The 26,841-nt window shown below is 56.2% G+C and overlaps 2 protein-coding genes across 3 annotated transcripts; both read right to left on the minus strand.

Annotated features, from left to right (window-relative positions):
• Window positions 1–12,274: 12,274 nt before the first annotated feature.
• Window positions 12,275–14,569, minus strand: LOC121106951 (proteoglycan 4-like). Of its 2 annotated transcripts, none has more exons than XR_005840187.1 (5): window positions 14,449–14,569; window positions 13,383–13,957; window positions 13,071–13,133; window positions 12,731–12,817; window positions 12,275–12,494 (listed from the first exon to the last, which is right to left on the minus strand). XR_005840187.1 is itself a non-coding variant. In XM_040648876.1 (5 exons), exons 1-5 carry the CDS (start codon window positions 14,484–14,486, stop codon window positions 12,684–12,686), a joined length of 540 nt encoding a protein of 179 aa, XP_040504810.1. In that variant the 5' UTR covers window positions 14,487–14,563; the 3' UTR covers window positions 12,505–12,683. The 2 variants fall into 2 exon arrangements, 1 of the variants encoding a protein (XP_040504810.1); XM_040648876.1 differs by lacking the exon at window positions 12,275–12,494 and having other exon boundaries at window positions 12,505–12,817; window positions 13,383–13,503; window positions 13,774–13,957; window positions 14,449–14,563.
• A 4,638-nt stretch (window positions 14,570–19,207) lies between these two features.
• On the minus strand, window positions 19,208–25,601 carry LOC107050418. The gene is given in 7 exon segments (XM_040648844.1): window positions 19,208–20,143; window positions 20,816–21,493; window positions 23,128–23,262; window positions 23,851–23,881; window positions 23,883–24,053; window positions 24,328–24,506; window positions 25,235–25,601. Coding segments are annotated over 5 exon segments (756 nt in total). The 5' UTR covers window positions 25,587–25,601; the 3' UTR covers window positions 19,208–20,143; window positions 20,816–21,493; window positions 23,128–23,239.
• Between the last annotated feature and the right edge of the window lie 1,240 nt (window positions 25,602–26,841).

A 26,841-nucleotide genomic window follows, 5' to 3' on the forward strand; every position in this document is an offset into this window, starting at 1 on the left:
CGATGCTACGTGGGCCCAGAACTCTGGGATCCCTGCCCCCACCTCACCCCGACCACAGAACCCTAGAATAACTCCACGTCACCCCATCTGAGCCTACCATCCCATCTGACCCCATCGCTGTGACCCAGAACCCCACCTGACACCAAAAACTGTGCCGCTCCATCTGACTGCACACAACTCGGTGACCCTGCAGGACCCCCACGTGACCCATGACCCCGTGTCCTGACCCCATGTGGCCATAGAACCAGCTGTGTGTGGGGAAAAGGCATCCTCTCCTCGGGGTGGGGCTGCCACAGAGCTGCCCCAAAGAAGCTGTGGGGTGAGCAGAAGACATACGCCTAAGTTTGGATTGCTGGGAAGTGGCCAAAGGGGCAAGAAGAAGGACACGAATACCGGCTTCTGTAGGGAAATACCAGACACAAGGTTTGCTGGCTTGGTAGCTGCTGTTTCTCTAAGAGGACGAGAAGAGAACAAACTGATCCCACTGAGACTGGGGAAGGGACTGGAGCTGGGCTGCTGCGGTGCTGCGTGGCAATGAGGGATACCTGACCCAGGAATGGAGCTGGGACGGATGGAAGCAAATCAACTCCCTCACGGGACAGTGGGAGAAGAAATCCAAGTCAGCTGCAGAACGCACAACGCAACTCCTTACCAAAAGGCACCCCAGACTGGGGCTGTTGCAGCAGCAGAGACAGTGCGTCTCGGAAGGGATCTCGCGGTGGGGAAGAAATGGCTCCAACGTCAGCACTTGGACAGCTGCTGCAACGACCGCGAGAAATGGACAAAGCACTCTGAGGGCAGCGCAGCACGAGCAGGAAGGAATGCACGGTGGTGCAGAAAGAGCAGAGAAGGATGGAGAAGAGCAGCGGTGGGATCCCCCTTGGGCACGCTCACCCACCGCTACGGGGCTCTGCAACAAGAAGCTGCACCCTGCCATGGTCAGCACGGCTCTGTGTGCCAGCTGTGTGCTGCTGGAAACCATCTGAGCTGTTACGCTTTGGAGAGTGGCAGAGAGAATGTTCTAACGTCTGCAGGGAGAGCACAAGGTAGGGCCAGTGTGACAGCTGTGACAGCTGTTGTTCAGCAGACAGATGCTGAGCAGAGCACATCACGAACGAGAGAAGGCACAGCTGCAGGACGGAGCATGAGACACAGCAAGTGCGAGAGCTGCAAGAAATCCTGCCTGCCTGCCTGTCTGCATAGAAAAGCACACAATCAGCCCGAAAGGAACAGGTTGGCCATAGAGCTCCTCTGGAGAAACGGCACAGCGGATGCGTGGCGGAGACTGTGAGCCTGCAGTCCCCAGCCAAGGGGGAACAGGAGAGCAGTGAGTGCCACGGGAGGAGAGCTCCAGGAGCAGAAGGAGCTCACGGAGCAGCTGCGCGTTTTCTCCCTCGCCACGAGGAGGGAGAGTGCAGTAACGCCACAGCAATCAGGAAGGAGCTTTGCTGCTGCACCGAGAGCTGCGCCCGATGGAACAGCAGGGAGGAGAGCGTTTCTCGCACACCCCGCAGGCACTTGGGGGGATGCGCTGGGATGTGGGGAAGCCCTACGGGTTGTGGGGCAGCTAAAGGATGCCTATGGGAGGGCTACAGGGGCACTTTGGGGCAGCTATGGGGCAGAGCCACACCTAGGAGCTGCCTTTACCCAACACACTGCTGGTGGTGGAACTGCTGCTGGCCACGGGCCGTGGGCAGTGATGGGGCTGCTCTGGGGCTGCTCTAGGATGGCTCTGGGGCTGCTGTGGGGCAGCTATGGGACACACCCACACCTCGGTAGGGCTGATGATCCCCCACACGGAGCTGGTGGTGAACCTGCTCTGATTGTGGGACCTCCCCCATAGCTCCCTTGACCCCCATCTTGCCCCAGAAGACGTGGGCAAGGTGAGGGTCAGGGGCAGATATAGAGTGCTGTTCTACAGCGGCCCCAGAGCCACCCTACAGTACCCCCTGAACGACCCAATAACAGCCCCATCACTGTCCAGAGCCTCCTCTGGGCATATGGTACTCGCAGGGCTATGGGTGATGTGGAGCCCTGGGGTCACGCGGAGTTGTATGGGGTAATGGGATCACGTGGGGTTATGGACCAGGGCTCCACCTTGGGGCCACAGGGAACCCCAACCCCCTCTCAGGAAGAAATCCATAAATGCACTCCAACACCGCCCCACATCCCCCACTCTGACCCCAAACCGCTCCCCACATGCCCCCACACCCCTTACGTCCCCATGCCACCCCCTGTCCCCGCACCCACAGGTCCCACCTTTACCTCACACGTTACCTTCTCCTGCGCAGCACTCTGCTCCTGCAGGCTGTGGCCCATACCCCCACATCCTCCCACGCTCCCACGCACCCGTCTCCCCAGTGCCCCCCACGTCACTTTCACCCACAGCTGTGCCCTACACCTTTGCCAGCTCTGCATTCCCCGCCTGCTGTATGGGATCTGGAAGGATACGGGGTTAGGGAGGTCCAAGGGAAGATATGTGGGGGTTCAGTGGGAGACCAGTGCACGGATAAGGGGTGCTGCTGGGGACTGCGGGGCTCTATGAGGTCCCAGGTTGGCTGTGGGGGAAGTGTACCGGGTCTGAGAAGGTCCTGGAGGAGCTATGGGGCTCTGGGTGTGTGGGGCAGGGAGGGGGATATAAGCACATGGGAGGATATGGGCACACAGCCTGCAGGAGCAGAATGCTGTTCGGGAGAAGGCAAGATGTGGGCTGCAGGTGAGACACTGGGGTGTGCTGTTGTATGGGGACAAACGGGGAATGGGGGGATGTGGGGAGAAGTTGGGGTTAAAAAGGGGGGGTGCGGAGAGGTGTTGGAGTGCGTTTATTTCTTCCTGAGAGGGGACTGGGGGTCCCAGTGGCCCAAAGGTGGGGCCCTGAGCCATAACCCCACGTGAGCCGTAACCCAAGATGAACACAGAACCCTGTATGTGCGTGACCCCATGGCTGCACATGACCCACAGTCCTGGGTGAACCATATCCCCACACGACCCTGTGACTCCCTGACCCTGTCTGCCCCCATCACTCTGCGACCCGATGCTACGTGGGCCCAGAACTCTGGGATCCCTGCCCCCACCTCACCCCGACCACAGAACCCTAGAATAACTCCACGTCATCCCATCTGAGCCTACCATCCCATCTGACCCCATCGCTGTGACCCAGAACCCCACCTGACACCAAAAACTGTGCCGCTCCATCTGACTGCACACAACTCGGTGACCCTGCAGGACCCCCACGTGACCCATGACCCCGTGTCCTGACCCCATGTGGCCATAGAACCAGCTGTGTGTGGGGAAAAGGCATCCTCTCCTCGGGGTGGGGCTGCCACAGAGCTGCCCCAAAGAAGCTGTGGGGTGAGCAGAAGACATACGCCTAAGTTTGGATTGCTGGGAAGTGGCCAAAGGGGCAAGAAGAAGGACACGAATACCGGCTTCTGTAGGGAAATACCAGACACAAGGTTTGCTGGCTTGGTAGCTGCTGTTTCTCTAAGAGGACGAGAAGAGAACAAACTGATCCCACTGAGACTGGGGAAGGGACTGGAGCTGGGCTGCTGCGGTGCTGCGTGGCAATGAGGGATACCTGACCCAGGAATGGAGCTGGGACGGATGGAAGCAAATCAACTCCCTCACGGGACAGTGGGAGAAGAAATCCAAGTCAGCTGCAGAACGCACAACGCAACTCCTTACCAAAAGGCACCCCAGACTGGGGCTGTTGCAGCAGCAGAGACAGTGCGTCTCGGAAGGGATCTCGCGGTGGGGAAGAAATGGCTCCAACGTCAGCACTTGGACAGCTGCTGCAACGACCGCGAGAAATGGACAAAGCACTCTGAGGGCAGCGCAGCACGAGCAGGAAGGAATGCACGGTGGTGCAGAAAGAGCAGAGAAGGATGGAGAAGAGCAGCGGTGGGATCCCCCTTGGGCACGCTCACCCACCGCTACGGGGCTCTGCAACAAGAAGCTGCACCCTGCCATGGTCAGCACGGCTCTGTGTGCCAGCTGTGTGCTGCTGGAAACCATCTGAGCTGTTACGCTTTGGAGAGTGGCAGAGAGAATGTTCTAACGTCTGCAGGGAGAGCACAAGGTAGGGCCAGTGTGACAGCTGTGACAGCTGTTGTTCAGCAGACAGATGCTGAGCAGAGCACATCACGAACGAGAGAAGGCACAGCTGCAGGACGGAGCATGAGACACAGCAAGTGCGAGAGCTGCAAGAAATCCTGCCTGCCTGCCTGTCTGCATAGAAAAGCACACAATCAGCCCGAAAGGAACAGGTTGGCCATAGAGCTCCTCTGGAGAAACGGCACAGCGGATGCGTGGCGGAGACTGTGAGCCTGCAGTCCCCAGCCAAGGGGGAACAGGAGAGCAGTGAGTGCCACGGGAGGAGAGCTCCAGGAGCAGAAGGAGCTCACGGAGCAGCTGCGCGTTTTCTCCCTCGCCACGAGGAGGGAGAGTGCAGTAACGCCACAGCAATCAGGAAGGAGCTTTGCTGCTGCACCGAGAGCTGCGCCCGATGGAACAGCAGGGAGGAGAGCGTTTCTCGCACACCCCGCAGGCACTTGGGGGGATGCGCTGGGATGTGGGGAAGCCCTACGGGTTGTGGGGCAGCTAAAGGATGCCTATGGGAGGGCTACAGGGGCACTTTGGGGCAGCTATGGGGCAGAGCCACACCTAGGAGCTGCCTTTACCCAACACACTGCTGGTGGTGGAACTGCTGCTGGCCACGGGCCGTGGGCAGTGATGGGGCTGCTCTGGGGCTGCTCTAGGATGGCTCTGGGGCTGCTGTGGGGCAGCTATGGGACACACCCACACCTCGGTGGGGCTGATGATCCCCCACACGGAGCTGGTGGTGAACCTGCTCTGATTGTGGGACCTCCCCCATAGCTCCCTTGACCCCCATCTTGCCCCAGAAGACGTGGGCAAGATGAGGGTCAGGGGCAGATATAGAGTGCTGTTCTACAGCGGACCCAGAGCCACCCTACAGTGCCCCCTGAATGACCCAATAACAGCCCCATCACTGTCCAGAGCCTCCTCTGGGCATATGGTACTCAGCAGGGCTATGGGTGATGTGCAGCCCTGGGGTCACGCGGAGTTGTATGGGGTAATGGGGTCACGTACGGACCAGGGCTCCACCTTTGGGCCACAGGGAACCCCAACCCCCTCTCAGGAAGAAATCCATAAATGCACTCCAACACTGCCCCACATCCCCCACTCTGACCCCAAACCGCTCCCCACATGCCCCCACACCCCCTACGTCCCCATGCCACCCCATGTCCCCGCACCCACAGGTCCCACCTTTACCTCACACGTTGCCTTCTCCTGCGCAGCACTCTGCTCCTGCAGGCTGTGGCCCATAGCCCCACATCCTCCCACGTTCACACACACCCGTCTCCCCAGTGCCCCCCACATCACTTTCATCCACAGCTGTGCCCTACACCTTTGCCAGCTCTGCATTCCCCGCCTGCTGTATGGGATCTGGAAGGATACGGGGGTGAAGAGGGGCCCCAGGTGGGCTAGGGACGTCCTGGGACAATGATCGGGGTCCTGTCTGGGACTGTGGGGGCCTGTGAGATCCCAGGGGTGACCTGAGGGGGGTGAGGGAGGTCCAAGGGAACATATGTGGGGGTTCAGTGGGAGCCCAGTGCAAGGATAAGGGGCGCTGTTGGGGACTGGAGGACTCTATGAGGTCTCAGGTTGGCTGTGGGGGAGATGTACCTGGTCTGAGGAGGTACTGGAGGAGCTATGGGGCTCTGGGTGTGTGGGGCGGGGAGAGGGGGATATAAGCACATGGGAGGATATGGGCTCACTACCTGCAGGAGCAGAATGCTGTTTGGGAGAAGGCAAGATGTGGGCTGCAGGTGAGACACTGGGGTGTGCTGTGGTATGGGGACATAGGGGGGACGGGGGGATGTGGGGAGAAGTTGGGGGTAAAAAGGGGGGGTGCGGGGCGGTGTTGGAGCACCTCACACATTGCCTTCTTCTGCACAGCATTCTCCTCCTGCAGGCCCATATTGGCCCATATCCCCAAATACTCCCACGTTACCGTGTACCCATCTCCCCAGTACCCCCCACGTCTCTTTCACCAACATCTGTGCCCTACACCTCCCCCTGCTCCGCATTCCTTTCCTGCAGCAGCCGATCCTGCCCCAGCACTGTGTGGTGATATGGGACCTGGAGGGAAATGGGGTTGAGGAGGGTCAGCTATGGGGGTCCTGGAATAGTGACGGGGTCCTCTAAGGAACTGTAGGGTCTGGAAGATCTCAGGGGGGTCCTGGATGTGGTAAGGCAGGTCTTAGGGAGGAAACATGGGGGTACAGTGGGAGCCCAGTAGGGAAATGAGGTACTGTAACAGACTGTGGTTCTGTGAGGTTTTGGGCCAGCTATGGGGAAGGTGTACCAGGCCTGAAGAGGCCCTTGAGGGCCTATGGGGCTCTGTGGGGGCCGTGGGGTAGCTACAGGTTCTTGGATGGAAATACTGAGGGGGCTATTGGGGCGCTGAGGGAATTGTGGGTGGGCTGTCATGGGAAAGGAAAGGGCAACCTTGGGGAAAGCACAGGGCAGCCAGGGGGATGGAAGGGAAACCTACAGGAATGCAAGGGGAACCCGGGCTGAGGCAAGGGGACAGCTAGCGGAAGAGAAGGGAGCGTCCCAGTAACTGAGTTCTTCTTTCACATCCACATCTTCCACTTCCCAACTTAGCTTCAAAGTCGCAGACGAGCTGCAGTACCGCTGCCCGTCTCCTGCCTGTGTCAGAAAGAGCTGCATGTTAGCGGGGTGCAATTGCCATTAAAAAGCCTACTGCATCAGTGCAGTCACAAAACCCTCCCCTTCAGTATCTGTTACAGGCAGATGGCCATGCCCTTGCTCAGGAACCATTCCTACAGAGCAAGGGAAGTCCTTCACTGCCTTAGGGCGTGAGTAACACAGGAAGAGCTTAAAAGCCTCCAAAGCACGCTAACAAGCCACCGAGTGCGGAAGCTAAACACACCTTCTACTTCAAGAATTAGCAAGACGAATAAATGCACCCTGCTGCTGGAGAGGGCTGCGCTGCATCTCCTGGTGCCACCCTTGGGTTGTCAACGCGCTGCCCATCCACAGCACACTTTGAAGTGCCGCAGCCTTGCAAGAAAGAACAGGGAGTAAAGAGCTCTGCCTTGCATTTGCTGTGAGAACACAGAGATGAGCCGTACAGCCCTTGCTCTCAGAACACACACCTCTTCTCTTACCAGCTTCTTTCATTCCTGCGCAACGCTGTTCAAACCCCTCCTCCGTCTCTCCCTTCACAACGCAATACGCAGTCTCTCCGCACCGACGAGCTCTGGGCTGCTTCATGCCTGTGCCGTCATCAGGACCTCCAGAACAAACCTTGGAGTTCAGAGGTTTGATTAGACAAGTGCTCTGTCTAGCACAATTCACCACCTTCAACACTCTAAATAAGTGACGCACGGAGGTCTGACCTCTTTGAACGCACCCAGGGCCACAAACACTGAGAACTACAAACATGGAGAAATTCTGCATGCACACAGATCAAATGGCACTACAGAGCAACACCGCTTTACCTCCTCCGCACCAACGGGCTCTGCAGTGCCCCACTACGTCTGTCAGTGGCAGGCTGTGAGGAACGGCCCCGCAGAGTCACGCAGGGTCTCCTCCTCCTGCTCCTCCAGACGCCGCATTCCTTCCTCTGGCACACAGAGCTCAGCTGGTGCTGCTGCAGGCAGTGCTGCCCGTGTCTGCCCAGCCTAAAGCCATCAGACAACGTCAGCGGATGCCTGGTGCTCACATACAAGCACAAGTGCTGATGGCAAATGACCGCCAAAGCACAGACTGAATCGCTGGTACCTTGCAGTGAGGAAAGGCTGAGATGCACAACAGTCCTCACCAGCTTGCTTGTTTGAAGTGGAGCTTCAGCAGCAGCTCCACTCATGATTAAGTCCTCCAAAAACTTTCTTCTTTCTTCCTGAGCAGGAGACTGGATACTGAAAACTTCTCCAAAGGCACTGTTAAACAATACCTGTGCCTAAAGCCCAAGGACAAAACACGTTTCAGACTCAAGACCAGAAAACAATCATATTCTATCCCAGTACAATTTCAATTCCCACTTACATTTCATGACTAGCATTTCACCCACCCTGCTATGGACGGGGGAACGGAAAGGGGAACAGAAGGGGGAGCCTTCTAGCCCCACATCCCCTAATAGCCCACCCCACAGCGCCTTATCGCCCTATGGCCCCACACAGCCCCTTATAGATCCATATCCCCCATACACTCCCTGTAGCCCCATATATCCTTATAGCCACCCCTATACACCCCCCACAGCCCCCTATACCCCACATTACCCTACAGCCCCCCTGTATCGCCCCCACAGCCCCCAAAACTCCCATATCCCCACCACATCTCCCCCCCTGCTCCTATACCCACAGACCCACCTCAGCTCCGGGGGACACCGGGAGCAGCGCTGGAGGCTCGGGGGGGCCCGGCCCGGATGCGGGCAGCAGCACTGCGGCGGTGGGGGCCCCGAGTCCTTCAGCCGTCCCAAATCCCCGCATCCCACGGCGGAGGGGAGGGGAGGGCGGGGCGGGGCGGTTCGGGCCTCAAACGGTTCCTCGCCCCGCCCCGGCCCCGGCCCCGGCCCGGAGCCGTTCTCCCGCACACCTCCGGCGCCGCTGTCCTCAGCACCGCTTTCGTTGTGCCGCGCCTCCGTCTCGGTGCTGCCCGGACAGCTCTGGCGAACAGCGGCTGCAGCGGCGGGGCCGGGCTGAGGGAGCGGCGCCGTCTGACGGGACAGCCGGGCGGCCCGAGCCGGCTGCTAACCGCCGCTCCCGCGCTGCGCCTCAGCCAATCGGAGCCGGCGGCGCTGCCGCTGGCCAATGAGACGCCGGAGGCGGGCCGGAGCTGCCGCTGACCAATGAGAGGCCGGGGACGAGGCGGAGTGGCAGTTGGCGAGGAGGGGCCTCAGGGTGTGCCTTATTGCTATAGGGGATGGGACTGGGACTGGGATTGGCATTGGGATTGGGATTGGGATTGGGACTGGGATTGGGATTGGGACTAAAGGGTGTGGGACTGGGATTGGCATGAGGGAGTGGGATTGACACGTGGGAGATGGGGTTAGGATGAGGGACTGGGAAGGAGACTTGGAACTGGGATTGGGATGTGGGACATAGGATGTGGGACTGTGTCAGCGGTTTACGGGCTGGTTCGGCCCAGTTCCGTGACCAGCGGGGCGGAGGGATTTCACAACATCCGCGCCTCCGGAAAAGGGAGACAGGGGACCCCAAAATAAATAAAGACAGCGGGCACGATCTGAGGAGAAACAAACTAATTTCCTAAATACGGTATCAGAGTGCAAGATCACACACTGTAATACAATAGTAATTAGACTCGAAGCTAAGAAATCAAACATAATGAGAGAAAGAGAATCTGAAAGCTGTAGGCCTTCCAGTAGGAGCTGAGGCGATGCGTGCGGTCGGGACGAGAGCCGAGGGGAGAAGAGAAGAGAGCATCAGGTGACTTTGCCAGAGGTTATATCTCCTCTCTGAGCGCAAAGCCCCCTGGGGAATGGAGTTCTTCTTCTCTTCCGGACAGGTGCCCGGAACTGGAGCAGTAACACTTTAACTCCCAATGCACTACGTGACGTTATGACGTGGAATACCAGGAACCAAAAATCATAAAACCAGGACAGACTGGGACGTGGGGTTGGGATGTTGGATGCGGGATTGGGATGTGAGATTTGGGATTGGGATGCGCCGTGTGGGGATATGGATATGATTTTGGGAGGAATACGGGGTGGGATATGGGGAAATGGGGTATATGTGGGATGGGCTCTGGATATGGGATGGACTTGGAACGGATATGGGATCATAGAATCATGGAATCATAGAATCACAGAATTGCTCAGGTTGGAAAAGACCTTCAAGATCATCGAGTCCAACCACAGCCCGACCATACTGCCCCAGCTCTAACAACTCACCACTGACTCATGTCCCTGAGCACCACATCTGGACGGCTCTTAAACACATCCAGGGATGGTGACTCAACCACCTCCCTGGGGAGCCCATCCCAGTGCTCAACAACCCTTTCTGTAAAGAAGCTTTTCCTGATATCCAACCTAAACCTCCCTTGGCGCAGCTTGGAGCCCGTTGCCCTGCTTGGACCTGCTCCAGCACCTCCATGTCCTTTCTGTACGGAGGTGCCCAAAACTGAACACAGCACTCGAGGTGAGGCCTCACCAGTGCCAAGTACGGGGCAGGATGGACTCTCTAGTCCTGCTCACCACACCGCTCCCGATCCAAGCCAGGATGCCATTGGCCTTCTTGGCCACCTGGGCACACTGCTGGCTCATATTCAGCCGACTGTCCGTCAGTGCACCAAGGTCCCTTTCCGCCAGGCAGCTTTCCAGCCACTCCTCCCCAAGCCTGTAGGGTTGCCTGGGGTAGTTGTGACAAAATGCAGGACCTGACGCTTGGCCCTATTGAAGCTCAGAGTTTGCCTCGGCCCATCGATCCAGTCTATCCAGGTCCCTCCGTAGTGCCTTTCTCCCCTCCAGCAGATCAACACTCCCTCCCAACATGGCGTCACCTGCAAACTTACTGAGGGCGCACTCAATCCCCTCATCAAGATCACTGATAAAGATGTTAAGTAGGAGTGGCCCCAGGACCGAGCCCTGGGGGACACCGCTCGTGCCTGGCCACAACCTGGAAGATCCTGCTCTGGGTGTACAGACTGGGCTGAGTCCCCGTCTGAAGACAAAACTGCCAGGACCCAAACAGCGTGGAGGCAGAAGAGCTGTGACACCTGAGGTATCTTTACGCCTGTGGTGGCAGCCGAGGGACACGGCCATCTGTGGTGCCCCATCCTGCCCCGGAGGTGGGCATGGGGAGCTGGGGGGCTGTGACACGGCACAAATGACTGCAGGCAGAGGTATATAGGAAAGGGAACACAAAACATTTAATAACCTATCGTAGAAAACAAAGAGTAACAGAAACAACAATATTCCTAAAATTGCCATCCCACAACAATTGAGCGCCCAGACAATGTCCCATCCACTGCAATGCTGACTTTGGAGCACGGCTCGGTTCTGGAGGTGAGGCATGGGGCTGTTGCTGGTGCCCCTGGAACGCTGCCGCTGCTGCCTGGTGCTGCGGGGCCGGCGAGGAGCACAGCGTTACAGGTAGCCGTAGTCGTCGGCTACGGCCATGTCTATCTCCCGCTGCACCAGGAACTGCACGGGGCCGATCTTCATCTGGTGGGCCGCCCGCTGCCGCTCCTCCTGGGCCAGCTTCTTCATGAGCTCCCGATTGGGCCGCTGCTCGGCTGTGATGGGCCGCGACTTTTCCAGCACTCTGGGCACTGTGGCACGGCCACCCCGCCGGGGCCCAAAGTGCAAGGGGTGCTGTGGCCGAGGCTGCCGGTGGTGCAGCTGTGATCGTGATGGTGGGTACCTCCACAGCAGTGAGCACCTCTGCAGGGATTGACGCAGGCAGCTCGGTGCCATCTTCTTGGCTGCGTCCTCCTCTCGCGCCGTGGTGCGTGGTGGTGCTGGCGCTGCCTTGTTTGTGGCACTGTGTTGGGGCTGGAGGGCAGCTGGGCCAGCGCTGGGTGTGGGTTGGGGCTGCACAGAGGGTGGCTGGCGCACCGGCCCCACCGCAGTCACCCTCTGCCCCAGCGGGTGCACGGCCTGGATGGATGCACACAAGCGCATGTACAGCTCACTGGCAGCACCCGCTCGCACTCTGCTGCTGGCTCCTGCGCTGGCCCCAGACGGCTTCACTTGCTGTGGGTGTCTGCGGCCTCTTCTTTCTGTTGTTTCCTTCAGTGGTGGCAGCTTCCTTTTCTTGGCTGGAACAGTGCTGGTGGGCTGCTCCTGCTGGGAGCTCTCCCTTTTCCGGGGGGTGCCAGCAGGCGCGGGGCGCTTGGTCCGCTTGGTGCTGCCCCTGCTTTTCTTTTCTGCCACCGGGCAGGAGACAGAGCCCAGTGACTGGTGGTGACTGAGCCTGAAGCCCCTGGGGCTGCCTTTGCTGCACCTCCTCGACAGGCTGTGTGGTTTGGGCTGAGGGAGGTGTGGTTACAGCCAGGGGAGTCAGCCGTGGACTGAGCCAGACACTCTCATGGTGGTACGACGGGGTGCAGCGGAGACAGCCCACACTGCAGCTCAGACAGGAGCCCAGGGGATGGTGGAAGTCCCCAGAAGGGGTCGGTGGGGGTCCCGGCGGCAGCCTGTGTGTCTGTGCTGAGCTCTCTGCTGTCCCTGGGGTAGTCAGGGAGCTCAGCGAATGAAGCATCCTGGGGCAGGGCTGCTGCGGTGCTCGTGGGGGACCTCAACAGCTCTTGCCACATCTGAGAATGCAAGAACATCCCCCAAAATGGTGAGGACAGCCTTGCCACACCCCCTCTGTACAAACACACACCTGCGGCTCTGCAGCCCCTAAACTCACCACTGATCCAAGAGAGCAAACCCTGAATGTCCGTGCTGTCCTCCGGCACATCCAAGCTGGTCGCCACTGCTGGGAAAAGCAAGAAAATCCCAAAGGGTCATTGCCTGCTCTCTCGTACCATGTTCACAGTAAGGGATCTTGGGTGATTCACATTACAAATCAGAACAGGAAAGGTAGCAGGAAATCCCAGGGATTAAGACCCCAAGCAACACGCAAGGAGAACAGTCCCACAAAAGAACAGACAGGAAGCCTAACTAACTAGAAAGACAGTGCACCAAACCCAGATGCCTGTTGTGTGTCTGTACCTCTCTTGGGTGTTGTGCCACACTCTGCGCTCCTCTCCTGGCCTTCCGCATGGCTGCGCTTTGCTGGAAGGCCGCTTGCATCAGCTTCTAACAGAAAGGAGACAAGGAATGCATGAAGAGCATCTCTTTGGAGGAAGATTTGAGCACAGCCAACCACAAACTTCTGGTCTTCAAGACCAGTTACTTCCATTTGCCTCTCCGCTGCTACAGCGCTGTGCCACTTCTGCAGTAGGCACAGATCTGCCATGCCCTTTCCTCTCTCCTCCATCACACACCCACCCCTTCACGCAGCCCTGTTTAGAGGCAGGTACCCACACCGCAGCTCAGAACAGGTTCTTACCTGCGGAGGCTTTCCGTTTTCCCCGTTGCCCCGCACCATTCTGTGGACGCGCAGGCTCCGTCCCTACCACAACATATCATGTGTTGATCTCACAGATACCAGCAGGCAGCAGAAGCCCATGTCCCCCCAGAAAACAGAAAGATGCTACTTTGACAGCCCAAACACAAACTGATAGTCCACTTCTCACTGCTCCCTCCTCCTGCACTCCAAATGGATGCTCCCTTGACATCCCCTGCAGCACTGCACCCGCCCAGAGGTAGTACTCAAAAATCATTCTTCCATGCTTCATGACAGAGGGCTGAAAAAACTCACTTTCGCATGGCAGTAAGGACGGTCCGTCCCCGTCGCGTCCCTCTGTGCGCTGAAAGGCGCAGTTGGACCTCTGGCAGCCTGCTGGCTGCTGTTCCCAAACACAGGGAACTGCGCCGCCCTGCTTTTGAAGAGAAAAAGGAAGAAACGGTGGTGGGAATGGGCACCCCAGGTTGCCAGAGATAGGATATCAGAGTGCTGAGAGGCTAATTATCACTAAGGGAAAATACCGCCTGAGCCATGTCCTTGCCATTAGCCTTGGCTGTCAGCAGTGGGCGCAGAATCCAACCGGTTATTGAGGTCACAAAGGACCAGTAGGGCTCCTCCTGCTCCGTCCCTTCCCTTAAAAATGAGACAAAGGAAGAAGAACCAAGCAAAAGAAACCCAGCCGTACCTCTCCACTCACAGGACAGAAATAGGAATTGCAGTCGTCTCCTTGCTGAGACATGACCGCTGTCTCCGAGGAAGCCGAAGTTCCCAGGGCTCTCTCTGCAGGAACTTCTCTGCTCTTGGAAAGAGCTGGCCTCACTCTTCCTGAGACTGCCTTGATCTCTGAAATCTCCTTTTGGACAGGAACCCTGCAGAAAGTACCAACAAGTGGAAAATTGTGAGGAAGAAGCATTTTCCCAGCTTTCTTCTGCCAGGCAATGTAGTCTCTTGAGGAGGGCAATGTCTGGAAACCAGCTGGCTGCAAGAGCTGCCCAACGCTAGCTCCAGCTTGTGTCTGACTGCCATGGCTTTTGTGAGACGGTGCTCTTCTCCATCTCCTCAGTAGCTCTGCACCCAGCCATCCGTGGGGCAGTGAGGCACAAGTTGCTCCCTGTGAAGTTTGCACTCTCCTTCCTTTTCCATGTCTGACGTGAAGGTGGGGGCCCGGCAGCAGATTTCCAGGGGAGGAATGACATCTCGTCATCCTCACCGAATCGTGGGATGGGATCTCAACAAGAACCCATTTCCCCTGCAAACAGCCATGCTGAGGGGCACCGCAGGGATCTGGGAGCTCCTCCTCAAGCCCAGCTTTTCTGCTGAGACACCTCCCGGCAACCACCCAGCACCAAACCCAGCTCACCTGCTCGGCCCGCTCAGCCCAAGCTGTGCCCAGCTCATGCACACGCCACAGCGGTGCTTCTGATGGGCACTCGCAGGGTGATCTGTTCTAAGGAAGGCCCAGAGCTCAGTCTGCGTGCAGCACAGCTCACCAGAGCACCAGCTCTGCTCACCAGCTGTGGCACAGATGCTCCCACCCCAGCAGTGTTTGTGACCTCAGCGATTACCCACATCGCTTCGTTGCTTACGTCATAAGTGAAGGAGATGGACGCCTCCCAGATCCAAATTTTAGGAAACCAATTCCAGGGTCACCCAATGGGTTTGTTTGAAGTAAAATAATGAAGAAGTGAAGATGATTCTTGTGCAGCCCAATAAAAACCAGTAAAGACCAGTAGGGCTTCCTAGTGGTCAGTGGAGTCCCAGAGAAACGTGTAGGAACCAGTAGGAGTTCATCCCAGTACGGACGAGTAAAAGCCAGTAAGGACTAATATGGCCTCATAGTGGTCTGTGGAGTCCCAGAGGAACCAGTAGAAAACAAAACCCAGGGCCAGTGCTGGAATCTCTGGTTGTGGCTTTAGGCCCCAGGGCAGATGCTGTCCTCTCAGGCTGTGGCTTTAAGTCCCAGGGCCAGTGCCATGCTCCCTAGCTGTGTGTGTGGCTTTAGGCCCCCAAGGACAGCCCCTCTGGCTGGGGCTATAGACCCCGGGGCAGATGTTGTCCTTTCAGGCTCTGGCTTTAAGTCCCAGGGCCAGTGCCGGCCTACCCTAGCTGTGTGCGTGGCTTTAGGCCCCAAGGGCCAGTGCTGGCCTCTCTAGCTGGGGCTGTGGCTCCAAGTCCCTGGACGGGTTCCAGCCTTTCAGGCTGGAAAGGTGGTGAAGGTGGGGGCCCGGCAGCAGATTTCCAGGGGAGGAATGACATCTCGTCGTCCTCACCGAATTGTGGGATGGGATCTCAACAAGAACCCATTTCCCCTGGAAACAGCCATGCTGAGGGGCAACTGCAGGGAGCTGGGAGCTCCTCCTCCAGCCCAGCTTTTCTGCCGAGACACCTCCCGGCAACCACCCAGCACCAAACCCAGCTCACCTGCTCGGCCCGCTCAGCCCAAGCTGTGCCCAGCTCATGCACACGCCACAGCGGTGCTTCTGATGGGCACTCACAGGGTGATCTGTTCTAAGGAAGGCCCAGAGCTCAGTCTGCGTGCAGCACGCTCACCAGAGCACCAGCTCTGCTCACCAGCTGTGGCACAGACGCTCCCACCCCAGCAGTGTTTGTGACCTCAGCGATTACCCACATCGCTTCGTTGCTTACGTCATAAGTGAAGGAAACGGACGCCTCCCAGATCCAAATTTTAGGAAACCAACACCAGGGTCACCCAATGGGGTTGTTTGAAGTAAAATAATGGAGAAGTGAAGATGATTCTTGTGCAGCCCAATAAAAACCAGTCAAGACCAGTATGGCCTCCTAGTGGTCAGTGGAGTCCCAGAGGAACCAGTAGAAAACAAAACCCAGGGCAGTGCTGGCATCTCTGGTTGGGGGTTTAGGCCCCTGGGGCATATGCTGTCCTCTCAGGCTCTGGCTTTAAGTCCCAGGGCCAGTGCCAGGCTCCCTAGCTGTGTGTGTGGCTTTAGGCCCCCAAGGACAGCCCCTCTGGTTGGGGCTTTAGGCCCTGGGGCAGATGTTGTCCTTTCAGGCTCTGGCTTTAAGTCCCAGGGCCAGTGCCAGGCTCCCTAGCTGTGTGCGTGGCTTTAGGCCCCAAGGACAGTGCTGGTCTCTCTAGCTGGGGCTGTGGCTCCAAGTCCCTGGACTGGTTCCAGCCTTTCGGCTGGAAAGGTGGTGAAGGTGGGGGCCCGGCAGCAGATTTCCAGGGGAGGAATGACATCTCGTCATCCTCACCGAATCGTGGGATGGGATCTCAACAAGAACCCATTTCCCCTGGAAACAGCCATGCTGAGGGGCACTGCGGGAGCTGGGAGCTCCTCTCCAGCCCAGCTTTCTGCTGAGACACCTCCCGGCAACCACCCAGCACCAAACCCAGCTCACCTGCTCGGCCCGCTCAGCCCAAGCTGTGCCCAGCTCATGCACACGCCACAGCGGTGCTTCTGATGGGCACTCACAGGGTGATCTGTTCTAAGGAAGGCCCAGAGCTCAGTCTGCGTGCAGCACGCTCACCAGAGCACCAGCTCTGCTCACCAGCTGTGGCACAGACGCTCCCACCCCAGCAGTGTTTGTGACCTCAGCGATTACCCACATCGCTTCGTTGCTTACGTCATAAGTGAAGGAAACGGACGCCTCCCAGATCCAAATTTTAGGAAACCAACACCAGGGTCACCCAATGGGGTTGTTTGAAGTAAAATAATTGGAGAAGTGAAGATGATTCTTGTGCAGCCCAATAAAAACCAGTCAAGACCAGTATGGCCTCCTAGTGGTCAGTGGAGTCCCAGAGGAACCAGTAGAAAACAAAACCCAGGGCAGTGCTGGCATCTCTGGTTGGGGCTTTAGGCCCTTGGGGCAGATGTTGTCCTCTCAGGCTGTGGCTTTAAGTCCCAGGGCCAGTGCCGGCCTCCCTGGCTGTGTGCGTGGCTTTAGGCCCCAGGGCCAGTGCTGGCCTCTCTAGCCGGAGCTGTGGCTCCAAGTCCCTGGACTGGTTCCAGCCTTCCGGGCTGTCTTTTTCAGCCCTTGGGCTGGTGCCGGCTTTGCTGATTGGGGCTTCAGGCCCTGGGGCCGGTGCTGGCCTCTCGGGCTGTAGCTGTAGGCCTCGGGGCCGAATGGCAGCCTGCCTGTCTGCGGATGTGGCTTCAGGCCTCGGGGCCTGTGCCGGCCTCTCTGTCTGTGGCTTTAGGCCCCAGGACCATTTCAGCCTCTCTGGCTCTGGCTTTATGACTCATGACCGGTGGCTTTAGGCCTGTCGAGCTGTGGCTTTAGGCCCCGGACTGGTGTAGGCCTGTTGGGCTGTGGCTGTGGCTTTAAGCCCCAGGGCCTTTGCCGTCCTCACTGGATGTGGATGTCTGTGGCTTTAGGCCCTGGAGCCAGTGCTGGCCTGTCTGCCTGTGGCTTCAGGACCAGGGGCTGCTGTTGGCTTCTCAGGCTGTGGCTGTGCTGTGGCTTCAGACTCTGAGGCCGGTGCCGGTCTCTCTAGCTGCAGCTTTAGGCCCCAGGTCAGGTGTAGGCCTCTCTGGCTGTGGCAGTGCCTTTAGGCCGGGGGGCCAATGCTGGCCTGTCTGGCTGTGGATTTCAGTCCCAGAGATGGTGCCAGCGTCTCTGGCTTTGGCTTTAGGCCCTACGCCTGGTGCCACACTGTCTGGCTGCGGATGTGGCTTCCGTCCCTGGGGCTGGTGCCAGCCTCTCATAGAATCATAGGATCATAGAATTGATACAGTTAATCCTACAAGTTACAAGGTAGATATGTGGGCCCATGACCAAGTAGGATGTGTGGTTAAGATAGGGGAAGAACATCTTGGGATTAATTGCATACAAAAGGGAACACTGCCCAAAAAAAAACCCCCTGGACCAAAAGCAGTGTGCAAACTGCAGGGAAATGGCACATTGGTGGAAAAATCCTACCAAGCTGAATGATGGGAACCTGACAAGTTGACCCTAGCAGATCCATTGGTTAAATTGCAGCTAGGAGAGCAGGTTTATTTTCTGGTGGATACGGGTGCCTCTTACCACCCGGAGATGATTTTGCAGCAGTAGTAGGAGCTACTGCCCAACAAGAAAGAGCTAACCTTTCGGCATCAATTAAGTATAGGCTGAGAAATAACAAGTAGGAATACATACATTCTTGTACATGCCAGGTTCTCCAAAACCGCTACTCTGGCAAGACTTATTAGAACAAATGGATGCAGAGCTTAAATTCAATAAAACTGGAGCTAAGGGGCAAACAGAATTAACTGATGGAAAATTGCTAAGTCTGGCTTTAACACAAACTGGAAAAACAATGTTGTACCCCCAGAAGTTACAGAAATCTTAAATAAGGTATGCTTAGGAGTGGGGGTATCAGGAATACCTGGCAGAGCCAAAATGCAGCCCTAATACAACACTCCAGTCTTGCCGATGAAAATTGGACAGCAAGTGCTATAGTTTGGCACCAGATCTGAGGGCAAGTAATAGAATTGTTGAATGTATACACTCCGTGGTGGCAAATCCATACATTTTATTAACCAAGTTAGGGAATGAGTAGGTGGAGTTTACCTTCCGGAGTTGAAGGATGCCTTTTCTGCCTGGTTTCGCCACAGGAAGCCAAAGGTTGTTTGCCTTTGAATAGGAGACCACTAATACTGAGAGGAAAGAGACTCGGTTAACCTGGACAGTGTTACCCAGGGCTGGGAGAACGGCCCAATGATTCTTGAGAACTGGTCAACTCATGAGCCTGAGATTTGGCTCCATCCCATGGTGGAACTTTACTGCAGTATGTGGATGCCACGGAAACAAAAAGAGGACTGCGTGCAATGAATTTCTTGCTTTAAATGATTATCAGGTTTCTCAACAGAAGGCATAAATAACTCAACGGCAAGTGACCCTATTTGGGATAGGAAGTTACAGCTGGGCCTTGAACCTTGAGGACTGCCAGGAAGGAAACAATCTGCCACACTCCAGAACCTCAAACAGCTGAGGAGCTCCAGAGTCTCCTGGGGATGACCAGGTGGTGCCGCCTACCACTATGGAACACTGGTAAAACCCCTCCATGCCCTTTTGAAATCCTGTCCAAAGGTCCTCATACAGGTTGAGGAAGACAAATAACAACAAGGTTTACCTGTGGCAATTAGACACGGACTCCGTTGTTAGTGCACAACAAAAACTTTTATTGTGTGTGATGAACAATATGCACTTGGTCAGTATGCACTTATTAAACGTGACCCTCTTGCCAATGCGTGTGGCAGTGCTGGATCTTCCATCCTGCCCTGAAGTACATGACACTGGAGCTGGGCTTCTCCACTCTTCGCCGTCAAGCCACCTCAGGTTTGGTGGGGCTTGCCCATGGTCTTTATAGCCTCTGCTCACACCCATGCCAGGTGTACAAACTAGACAACACGGGATTATGTTGAGAGGGTCTGTCTGACATGAATAGTTACAATCTTTCAGCTTTTCTGAAAGAGGAAACTCTGTCCCTCCATGTCTGCTGAACTTGTTTACACCTCCCAAGGTCTTTTGCTAGTCAGGGCAAGGATGGCTTTATTTTCTACAGATTCAAGGAACGGGTGAGGTACCTGGGAAGCTAAGGGACCTGGGCAAATTAATAGAGGGGGCTTGCAGAGTATACGGAAACAGGGATTGTAAGGAAAGAAAGAAATTGGGAAGAACAGTAGCAGTTGCACTAGAGCAGGATGATGTAGAAGCCAATACTGTCAACCCAGCATCTTTCCTTAGCGAAACTCCTGGAGAACCAGTAGGAGCCCTTAGAGATGCAGAAGACACCTGGTTTTTGTGTTTTAAATCAGGACACATTATGCCTGTTGTGTTTTCCATACATTGCTTAACAAAGTCACCATCGGGAAATGGTTTGGATTTTCCTGCCGTCAGATTTGCTATCACGTAACTAGCTTCTATAACAGAGCCCATTTGACTTTTAGAATTATTCTGTTGAGGTTAAAGACATTCTAGTCTTTATAGTTCCACTGATTTGTCTCCATGAAGCATTTCTTGGTATGCATTGAACTTGGCAGCCTGGAGAAGGATCCGGGGAGACCTAAGAGCGGCCTTCAGTAGCTCAAGAGGGGCTGCAAGAAAGAAGGGGACAGAGTCTTTAGGTTGGACATAAGGAAGAAGTCTGTTACGATAAGGGTGGCACTGGAACAGAGACACTGAGGGACCGTGGGGCTCTCGGGAGCCCTGAGCACTGGGCGTCAGAGCCTGGGGATGGATGCCATAGAGGGACACATCCTCTGCTGACCAATGGGGTCCTCTGAAGACCAATGAAGATGCTGATGATCACCAATATCCTCCAATGACCAATAAAGCCCTCAGCAAAGCCACATTCTGTGTGTCTGTGTCCTTGTCCCCAAGCTCAGCAGGGACCCCTCCCATCTGTCCCTGCCTGGCAGAGGCCACCCATAAGTGCTGGGAGGGGTCCCCAGCTCCATGCCCTGCACCCATGGGACTCTATCCCCTCTCCACTGCCTGCTCCAAAATCCTTAAAGGACGAAGCTCCCCGTGCTGCCAAGCAGCCCCAGTACTCTCTCCCAATTCCTCCTTCCAGTTCCTCCCAAACCCTTCACCCTTTGTTCCACCTTCTCCATGGCCACCATGTCTCCAGGTCGCTCTCCTTTTACCCCCTCCCTTATCGCAGCCAACTGTCCCGCACTTGGATCTGCTTCAGCCCTCTTCCTTCAGTCCCGGTTCCCCTCCACCATTACCCAACATGGAGTCCCCAGATCCCCTCCCTTAGGCACCTCAAATCTCCTCTCTGATGACCGATGACACCCTCTGTTCATTAATGAAGCCCTCTGATGGTCAGTGAAGATCTCTCATGATCAGTGGAGCCCTCTGACAGCCAACAAAGCCTTCTGATGACCACTGACACTTCTCTGATGGCCAGCAGGTTGCTGCTTCGTGTGCAGGAAAGGGAAGCAAAGGTTGAGAAAGAAGATTGTGACATCATTTGGTAGATAGCATGGTTTGCTCATCATGGCATAAAGATTTCTTGGATTAATCAAGCACAGAATTCGGAGAGCAGCGTGACTGCATCACGCTTGTGTGTGCCTCCCGGTGCCTGGGACTGGCTGCCTGATTATAAGTCCTCCTCAGCGATGCCGACCTGCTCCTCATGGAGGTGCTGCTGCCCGGGCACTCAGACTCTGCATGAGGTGGGCTGCACTGGAAGGACACTGAGTCACAATCCAGGCTAGCGACTGCCATGGCTGGTGGGCTCAGGTCAGCATCTTCAGCAGAGCCAGGAGACATGGGGGCAGGAACGCAGATGAGCGCCTTATCCCCATCGCTGTTGTCATGTGGAAGGTTGTCATCAGAACTGCAGCGATTCGTGCTTCCTGACAGCTCTGCACTGCAGGACGTGCACAGCGCACCACTACTGGGCCTGGGTCTTCTGGGTCGAAACCGGTTAGATTCACCTAGGAACGAGCAGATGCACAGGGGTGAGCGTCAAACTGTCACTGTCCAAGGAGGCAATGCCTTGGTGTTGTTTTTCAAGCAGGCTTCAAGCAGCATGCAAGATGCTCACCGTATGGAGTTAGCAATAGCTGTTCATTAAGTGCCCTCAAATCATTTTCCTTCCCAAGGCTGCCTTTTTCCCCTCAGAAGAGAAAGGAGGAGATGGCAAGGGAATGAAAGGCAGGTGAGGTCAGCTGTACAAAGTCCTTCAAAGGAAAACCAAGCTCTGAAGAGCACTGCCCTGATACCACTGCCTGACACAGATGGAGAAGCTGCTTCATTACCAAGACCAGCTTTTACTGCGGGGATGGCAGGCATCTGTGCTGTTGCTTATCTGCAGTCAGGAATGTCATACTGCCTTTTTTTAAACCCGCACTGACTCCTTCACAAAAGAGTATCAGTTTTTGATACTCGTTCTGCAAACTGGGCAAGAGTAACCTACAAAATGCTAACTGCTGCAGAGGACAGCTTGGAAGACAGCTGCTCCACACGCCCACCGTGCCACAGCAGCTCCTTGCTGCGTGTGCCTGGGATAACTGGTTAGCTCCTGACAGCAATCAACTAACTCACAGTGGGGAAGAAAGCAGCACTTGCACAGATGGTTTTATGAGCACTAAACAAGCACAACTAAAACACTCAAGGGAGACTGTTTTAAAGCACAGGTCATGGAATGTGTTTGTTACACTGAAGACTAAAGGATATCATTTCCAAATGGCATCAGGGAGAAGGCGGGATAAAACTCCCCGCTGGCCCACACTGCAGGATTTGTGCTGCTGTTCTTCTGCAAAAATGCACAGTTGCTGTTTGTAAATTTGGAAAGAGACAGTGTATGGGAACTGCTGAATCACGGCCTGAACCTCTGATTGACCACCTGAGGCAAGCACTGAGTCAGCCACAGGGGCACAGGTGAATGCAATTTCACCTGAGTGACTATGACGGGGTGGAGCCTGGCTCCTAGACCCCATTTAAGGGCTGACTCCCAAGGAGGAAGGCTCTCTATCTGGAAGTCACTCCCCTGTGGAGCCCTTCTGTGAGCCCAGGACATTGGTAAGTTCTTTATTTCATTACTCCTTTGTAAATGCGCGATAATCTCTCTGGTCCTATGCCTAGTTACCTTACAATCTGTATACCTGATTGCCATACAGACAGTAAAATATACACCAAAAGGGATTGAGAAGTCAGAGTCTCCATAGCTACAGAAGGATGTTGGATGCCTTCCCTCTGTGGGAATGTTTGTGGGAAAGTGCCTTTATGTAGTTTAAATGTCTGCCTTCTGACACAAAAACAGAATGGAGCCAGAAATGTATTCTTACTTCCATAGTAACAGTGTCAGAAGGAGACACTCTGAGACTTCTTGTAGGGGTGCCCATATACTGTCTTTCAAAAACTACTCAGGGGGAAAAAGGCATGAGAATGGTGTGCTCTGTCAGCTCCAGATCTTGAGTTAACAGGAGACCCAGTTAGGAAAGACAGAGGGGTGAACTGAAGATGTTATGCGCAGGCTTGAATGCTAGAAGGAGGTACAAGCACACTGAAAGCATGAATTCTATGCTGCTGAAAAGCAGTCTTTTGAAAGCTGGACTTGCACCCTTACCTGCCATGGCCACGACTTTTGCTTCTGAGGGTTTGTGCTGCAATCTGTTTGGCCACAGAGGGTGATCTTCCCAGGCTGAAGCAGGAATGCCAACTGCCAGCTGCTGATTTCTTCATCTCATTGGCTGGACTTTTTCTAGAGTGAGAAAACAGAGGGAATGGTGTGAGCTGTGGCGCAGGGTGAGGGAAGAGCTGCGCTGAGCTCTTGCCAGCAGTTGCTTGTTCCTAGCCCTGCCTGGTTTCTGCTGACACACACCTTACAGACTCAGTCTCTTTCAAACAGTTGAGGATGTTTCCATTCTTACAGCTCCTCCCTGCTGCCAGCCATGTTTAATTTCTAGCGCAAGCAACTCTGTCCTGTCCAACAGCTTTGCTAGAGGAGAACCAGAATGTGTTTCAGGCACGTGGTCCTGAAATCTGGAAAACCCCAGTGTTTCCAGGTACAGGTAGCACAGGCAAGGACAGACATCAGATGGCTTTATACGGCCTCGTGACTGCCTGCCTAACAAGAAAGGAACGGCGCCGCTGTGTGGCTAAACTGAGCCCATGGGGCAGCTGTATGCTAGCTGAGTCCTCAGAGTCCAAAGTAAGTGGAAATTCGCTACTGCACTTCAGGCATGACTAGGATAACTTAGTTTCAGCAAGTTTTTGCAGCAGCAACATAATGGGGAAAAAGCCCACTCCAACAATTAGGATAGGTGCTGGAAAAGAAACTCCTCTTTACCTTTCGGATGGAAAGCCACTGACCGGGTGGAAATTTCCCCTGTAAAGCTGCGGGGCCTTCTTCCACTTCAATCTCTCTGCTGTCTGACACAACGGGAGAGTTGCTGTGGCCTCGTGTCTGTGCCTGTGCCTCCTCCAGTGTGAGCAGCTTTGTGGAAGGAGAAGACACCCACAGGGACTTGCGCCGTGATAAAGAACTGTGTCCTGTAAAGGAAAACCACAGGTAAGAGGGAGGATCAGAAAGCAGCAGCACAGCCATCACAGTCCCGGGGGAGGTGCTGTGTTCTGCTAAGACTTGGTTATCCTACCCACTGGAAGACAATGTCAGAGTAAGCACTTGGTGTTACAGATTCACCCTTTGGATCTCTATGAAAACCCCAACTTAAACAGAATGAAGACCAGAACAGGTGTGCAGATGTATGTGTATGCATGACAGGCCCAGGGAAGAGGTAAATGAAAGACAGTGCCTTGTACTTACTGACAACTGCTCATACAGCCGGTCGGACAGCAGAGGGTTTGGGAGCTCCCTGAAGTACATTTTGCAGAGGGAGCTCACGCTGTGAACGCCACAGACGTAGCTGTCCTGGGTTGGGTCAGGACTCTGCTCGGAGTCACATTCATGGCCGGGGAGAAGGACACAGCAACGGGCAGGGGAGGCTGAAGAAGGGGAAAACAAGAAGTAGAAAGCAATACAAAATACAGTCAAGAAAAGGGAGGGGTTACAGGAAGAAATAAGCACTCGGTCGCCAACAACACACAAGCCACGCTAGATGAGACGTTTCCAAAAGGGGGCCTCTTCTTTTGGCTAAGGCATTCCCAGTTACGCTGACAACTGGCTGCCTCGTCTACAATCACATGCCAGGAGCCCAAAGCAGCCAGGAGGAGCAGGGGCTGCTCAGAAGGGCTCTGCAAAGATGAGCAAACGGGAAGGAGAGCTGACAGCGCAGTCCCAGAGCCTTCCAACGCTGCATCCTGGAGGAGAACTTCCTGCCCCAGCAAGTCTACTGAGCAGCCTGTGTTCTATCCAACAGCCACAAGCCTGGCGCACCACCGCTGCCTGCACGGAGCTGCCCTCTGAACGCCCAGAACGTGGCACGTGCCCCATTCCGCCCCTACTGACAGCTGTGTCAGTCGCAGCACTCTGACCGCAGTTTGTGGATGTTGGACGCCACGCCGCACAGGCGGTACATCCCCTGCACCACGCCGTGCTGCTCAGTGCATCCAGCGCAGCTCTGGAGGACCTGGGGGACTACACAACAAGTGCCATTGATAAAGATGTTCAACAGGAGCGGCCCCAGTACCGAGCCCTGGGGGAAACCACTCGTGACCGGCCGCCAGCTGGGTTGAACTCCACGGACCACAGCTCTTTGGCTCTTTTCCCATACCTCCCCGTTCTGCCCCGATCCCATTGTTTCGCCGCATCTTGCTGCGGATCTCCGACCCCACAGCCCCACTCACGGCCGCCATAACCACAGCTCCGCCCCCCCACCTCCCGAGGAGGTCCCTGCGGGCGCTCCGTTCCCCCCCAGCCGTGCGTGCAGGCTGAGCTGCGCTGCGCTGCGCAGGGACGCCGTCCCCGAGGCGAATGCGCATGCGTGGCAGCGGCTCCGTAGCAGCACGGTGTCTGTGCGCATGCGCTGGCGGTTCCTTTGGCGGCGTGTCGTCATCGGCCCGCGCCGGCCTGCGCTGTGTCGTCATCACCCTGAGCCCCGAGGCGGCGGCGGCGGCGGTCGCCATGCGGAAGTCGCTGCCGGGTTCAACGCTGCTGCAGCGCCGCCGGGCAGCCCCGGGGCTCCGAGCGCCGCTTCAGCTTCTCCGAGTGGGTGTTCGGGGGTGGGGGGGTTGCGTGCTGCTCTGCGTTGGCCCCGTGGGGCCTGCTGCGGTGCTCAGGGCCTCTGCTCGGCGGCGGGAGATGCCCTGTGCCCCCCCACCCAGGGTATTTCCCTGCCCTCACCCCCTTCTCCTCTCCTCGCCCCCCACGAATCACCCCAAACCTTTCCAGTCCTTTCTTCTGACCCCCAGGGTCACACCGGCGCGCCACCCCAGCTTTAGTTCCCCCATTCTGATCCCAGGAGTCCTCTTCCACCCCGCACCGCAGTGCCTCCCCTTCAGTGCCCCTCCACCCGTTCTCCATTTTACACCAGGTTCCCTGTCTGCCCCCCCCCAGTCCCCTATTCTAATTCCCAGTGTCCCCTGTCCCCCCTCTCTCCCCCACTACTCTCCCTATGCTATCCCCATCAGTCCCCCCCCTCCCAGTCCCCTCTATCTGACCCACAGGTTTCCTTGTCATTCCCCCCCCTCCCCCCCCCTAAACTATCCCCCTACAATTCCCCCATTCTGATTCCCTACAGCTCCCTTCCCCTCTCCACTCTCAGTGTTCCTCCTAGTCCCCCATTTTGACCCCTAGAATCCCTGCCCTCCCCCAGACCCCCCCAAGTCCTCCCATTCTGAACCCAAGAGTCCGCCACCACCAAGTCCCATCTGTCTGACCCCCAGGCTCCTCTGTCCTCCCTTCCAGCTCTGCTTTCTGACCCTTAGAGTCCCCTGTACCGCTCTGTTCCCCACTCCCTGACCCCTGGAGTCTGTTCCCCCATTTTGACTTTCAGTCCCACCCACCAGATCTCATTTTCACCCCTTAGAAGCCCCTCATGACCCTCGGTTCCCCCTTCCACCCCTCCCTTCACCCCCAAGTGCCCTTTCTTTCTCCTAGCGACTCTATTCATCCCTTTTCACCCCCCTCAACCTCCCAAGTTCCTCCCCAGGCCCCCTTTCCACCCCACAGAAGCCCCACTCACCCCTTTCTCCACCCCCCCCCCCCCCCCCACAGCACCCTCCAGACCCTCTTTCTTCCCAATGGCAGGCCTCTACTCACCCCTTTTTTCACTCCTCATAACTCCCCTCCTACTCCCAGATCCCCCTTTCCACCCCATAGAAGCCACATTCTTCCCTTCCCCCCCCCCCCAACCCCTCAATTTCCCCTCCACAACGCCCC

This window comes from Gallus gallus, chromosome 16 (genome assembly GCF_016699485.2).
Source record: "Gallus gallus isolate bGalGal1 chromosome 16, bGalGal1.mat.broiler.GRCg7b, whole genome shotgun sequence".
Lineage (NCBI taxonomy): Eukaryota > Metazoa > Chordata > Aves > Galliformes > Phasianidae > Gallus > Gallus gallus.